Source organism: Penaeus monodon, chromosome 26, assembly GCF_015228065.2.
Source record: "Penaeus monodon isolate SGIC_2016 chromosome 26, NSTDA_Pmon_1, whole genome shotgun sequence".
NCBI lineage: Eukaryota > Metazoa > Arthropoda > Malacostraca > Decapoda > Penaeidae > Penaeus > Penaeus monodon.
In genome coordinates, this window is record NC_051411.1 from 34,836,875 (window position 1) to 34,841,732 (window position 4,858).

At 31.2% G+C, this 4,858-nt stretch overlaps 1 protein-coding gene across 1 annotated transcript in view; it reads left to right on the top strand.

The window, feature by feature from the left end:
* LOC119590111 (HMG box-containing protein 4-like) overlaps window positions 1-3,434 on the top strand; it is a 17,916-nt gene extending 14,482 nt beyond the window's left edge. Inside the window, exons 3-5 of the mRNA XM_037938878.1 lie at window positions 1,814-2,031; window positions 2,575-2,725; window positions 3,195-3,434. Of these exons, the coding sequence (XP_037794806.1) occupies window positions 1,814-2,031; window positions 2,575-2,725; window positions 3,195-3,368 (543 nt within the window). The 3' untranslated portion in view covers window positions 3,369-3,434. The remainder of the gene's footprint in view (window positions 1-1,813; window positions 2,032-2,574; window positions 2,726-3,194) is intronic.
* Window positions 3,435-4,858: the final 1,424 nt, after the last annotated feature.

Genomic DNA, 4,858 nt, shown 5'->3' on the forward strand with positions numbered 1-4,858 from the left:
TAAAATTTTGCAAGTTGATGGAAAAGTTCCCCTCAGTAGTATTCTCCCAGACTGCAAACGGCACAGGGTACAGTCAAGTATCTAATAACCCCTGGTATTCCTGCTATTAATTGAAACTTCTCATCAAATCCTGTTACATTTCTTGGAGTTGGAAAAGTACCATTGTTGCTATGAATCTTGAAAATATGCTAATATATTGCAGACTGATGCCTAGACATTTCTAAAACAGTCTGCAATATTTAGCTGGAAGAATCCTACTACTATGTAATGCAGAGGTCATATGTTGGGTGAAGTGAAATGCTGCAACCTAAAGAACTCTTAAGGCAATATTGTTAGGTTTAAAAAAATATTTTGCATAAAGTAAGGCTTACAGCTACTCACTAAAACCTGTGGATATGATGCTCATCCAGTCTAAAATACCATAGTATGTCACAGCTCTCTGGTGATATTTAATTAAATTTATGACCAAAATTTGATGTGAATTCGAGATTTGATGACCTTTGCAGGCATGTGAAGTATGGAACACACAGACTCTCTCCATTTAGCCTTATTTTGAACAATTACTCAGTTGTTATAAATAACAGTACATTCTGGTAATAGCTGGATTAACAGCTTAGTTAACAATTTTTGAACATGACTGTCTGTCAAACTTTAATTGTACCTATTACTAGTTAACGTAATATGATGATTAAATACACCAGTAAGAATTTTCTGTTAAATATGTGTGGCATGAAATACACATCTTCATGTTTCCGTTTAACACCTAGTTTATGTGGAACTGAATTACAGTTTACGCAGCAATATACCCTTTTCTTATATTTCCTTCAAACTGCACTGTGTTGATATCACCTTCACCTCTCAGGCCTCGACATGTATGGTAATACACATCATAAACTTTATAAATGTCTTACTTTCATAAAAATCTAAGTGATGTCAGTTTGCATATAAAGTCAAACTTTAACCCATGAAATGTTGCCTGGTATTGTTGGTGCGTTCCAGTACACTCATTTGGCAGCTCAGGACTCAAAAAATGTATAATTTCAAACAAATATTTCTATAAGCCAATGTGGTTTCCAATTAAAATTTGATTAATGAATTTAGATATCACAGTATAGACAAGGTACAACATTTCAATTTATGGTAGACATATTATCTATCAGGAATGGCTTCTGGAGATGTAGTGACCCTTTCTTTTTTCATTGGGGTTGCAGTGATATTTTGGGTAGTCCAAGGAAATTTTCTTTAACTAAATCAATTGCTCATTTTCAGGTTGTTAGGGGTTTGTGTCGGGCTGTTCGCAAGCTAAAAGAATGGCCCAATGTTTGCAATATTTGACTGACTTGACAAAAGCCATGGATTTAGCAAGGATTATGTGGGTGGTCATTATAATCTGAGATTGGATGCATTAGTGTATGTTTAGATATTAACAAACACTATATTTTTCTCTTGTTTGGTATTTCTCTCTAGTTTTTACCAGATTTATGACATTCATATATGTTATGATTTTTCTTTTCTTCCTTTGATTGTGATAAAAAATCTAAGGATAATGATTTCATACATGTATTCTAAGCAAATCAATTGCTTTTAGACAAGTTTTATATAACTTATATAACTCAGGTATATTTTTACGTTTCAGATTTTTCTGCTGTGAATAAGAGACTGGGAGAATTATGGGCATTAGTACCAACAACCCAGAAAATATGTAAGATTGATAGATATTTTTATTTATTTTATCTGGAACATAAAGTGAAAATAAGGCATAATACATTGGTCTTGATTTTGCGTCACGAAATTCTATACATACTCTCAACAGAACTGGAAACGGCGAGCAAAACGCCTGGCTGCCAAAGGTAATCAGAAGGGCTCCATGATTAGCACAGGCAAGGCTGCCAAACAGTCTCAGAACACCGCTCGCAGCAATCTCATCAACAAAGGTGGTGTGAAACCCCAACAAGTTGTGCGCACATCGTCAAAGCAGTCGGATGTGGGACCGCCAGCGCCTACCCAGAAGGCACACACGTCAACACCAAAGTGAGTAAGATAAATGTTTTAGAAATTTTGGGAGGTTAAAATGAATTTTTTTTTTTTTTTTTTTTTTTTTTTTTTTTACAGTATAAGTAGGTAATTTTCTTTTCTTTACTACAAGTAGGTCACTGACTTGTCTTTCATATGAGATCACAGAGTTGTATGTGATATTTATTTTTAACTTCAAAGTTAACTGAGAAATAGTTTTCAGTACTGTAAATTGCTATTTGATATTCAACTGCATTTTCTTAATGACCATAATAATTGACTTGCTAACTAGTAACTTAGGAATAAATGGTGAATTCCTTGTAAGATTTTTTTTTTTTCTAAGGTTTTCTCTTACTCATATCTTTCTTAAATTTACCAAATATATTTAGCTTTTTTGTGCCTTTTCTTCTCTCTTTCTTTTTCTTTCTTTTTCTTTGTTGTATATGATAAATCCTAAAATTATTAATGTCTCTAGAAATTGTTTGCCTCTTGATATAAGAGGGAGGAATATTTTAGAGAAAGAAAGAACAATAATGACTTTCTCGCCCCTTTCATCTCCAGAGCAAATCGATCTGTTGTAACATCTATCAGTGACCACAGTCCACCAAGTGCCTACAAAGTGACTGGAAGTTCACCTATTGACGTTGCTGCGCACATCAAGCTACTGGGAGAATCACTGAACAATATTGGACAAAAGCTGAAGGAACATGAGGTAGGAACGTGGGTGGATTTGCTATGTTTATCAAAGATTTGGTAAGGGACAGGTTGAATTTATTGTTCTGTAAAGTGGTTTATTTATGGCACTGAAACCCAGCTGTTATGACTTATTTGAAAAGAAAACTATAGTTATAGTAACTGCAGTTATAGATAATTAATTTCTTAGTAGTTCACAAAATTATTTGTTACAATATTTGTTTTTTATCTATTATTGATCCTTGGTCCTTGGAGACAAGTGAAAAATATAAGCATAGGTTATTTACCATTATTACAGGGAAGGTTTTTAAGGCCTGTTATGATTAATGTTTCAGCATTGCTTCTGTTATATTGCTGTAACTATCAATGTACCAAAGGAATTGGTTCAGCCAGAGAATTATTCAGGCATCCTCATCGTTTAATGTACTAAGCACATCAAACTATAAGTGAAATCAGCTTTATAATATGTTCCTTTTTCTATATTTCAGGGTCAGATTGCTGTGTCAGGGAGTTTGTCTGTGCTGCTAGACTCGATGTTGTGTGTCCTTGGACCACTGACATGCCTAACAGCCCAGGTAGAGGAGATAAGGGGAGCTGTACCAGAGCCCACTTTGATGAATATACTTGATAACATTGCATATATAATGCCTGGCATTGTTTAAAATTTCATTGTAATTTGTGACCGCTGTCTCTGTTATGCCTGGATGAAAGTAAAATTATTTATATTATGTTTTGCTTTTTGCTCTTCCTTCATTTGAGATTTGTTATTGTGTGAAAAAATAGGGCATGGGGCAAGGACAGTTAAATAATACATATACTGATGAATGTACTATCAGGTGAAAGTAATGATAGTGCAGAGGGTTATGTATCAGTTGTTATTCTTACAACTAGTCTTCCATTCACTTTAATAACTTGTAACATATATTTAGTGATTATACAGGATTGCTTCAAATTTCTAAGTCCATAGCAGCATCCTCTTTATTAGGCACCTTTCACGTTACCTGCATAATATTTTTGCAACTTATTATGCAAGTAGTAGTCTTAGTCATAGCAAATTTATAAAAACATCCACATATTTTGTTAAATCACATATTTTCCACTGTTACTTCTTGTTTTTCTATTTCTCTTTCTTACCATTATTATAACTAGTAACACAGTCTGACAAACATAGATGAAGCCAGACAAAAATTTCCACACATCAAAACATCATTTCATAGTTTGACATTGATCAATCTTCCTTTCCTATGAATGTATAATGATTAATTATAACAATTTTATGACACATCATCAGGTATTAGGAGTCCCCTGATAATGCGTAAACCCTGGTAAAATTTGATACTTTATACTAATTCAGAGCTCTGTAATTTGCATGCTTTAAAAGGCCAAAGGATTTTCCTTTACTCCCCTATGAAACCATCTCAACTGAAGTTTCTTATAGCTTTAATGGGAAAGTGTGTAAACAGGATTACTATGGAAAGGTGAAGAGGAAAAATAACAGTATAATGGAAAAGTCCTTTAATGAGTTTCCTGGCCCTGGTTTATCTGCCTCTTTTATACTAATGCTTTATCTAGTTCAACTGTTCATTATTTGTCACGTTCATATATAATATATTTTATATAGTATATATATATATATATATAATAAAAATATATATTATATATATATATATATATATATATATATATTTTATATTTATATATAAAATATATATATTAATATATATATATATAATATATATATATATATAATTAACATATTTTATAATTATATAATGTATAATATATATATATTATATATATATTAATATATATATATATATATATATATATATATAAAATATATATATATATATATATATATGTTTTAATATATGAATTTTTTTTTTTGTTGTGTTTGGTGTATTAATACTATCAAACATATTAATACATATTTATTTTTTAGTCATTTATTTATCCCCACATATATTCAAATTCTTTAAACTCCATTAAATATCCACCTTTCCCAAAAAGTTATAAGTTTATTAGTGAGAAAGATATGTTTCAATAAGGTGTGATATGAAAATACTATTTATTGTCCATTTAAAAGGGGATGTTAAATATTAATAAACACTGAATCAGTTTGTTTAATTTACCTTATTATATTGTTAATATA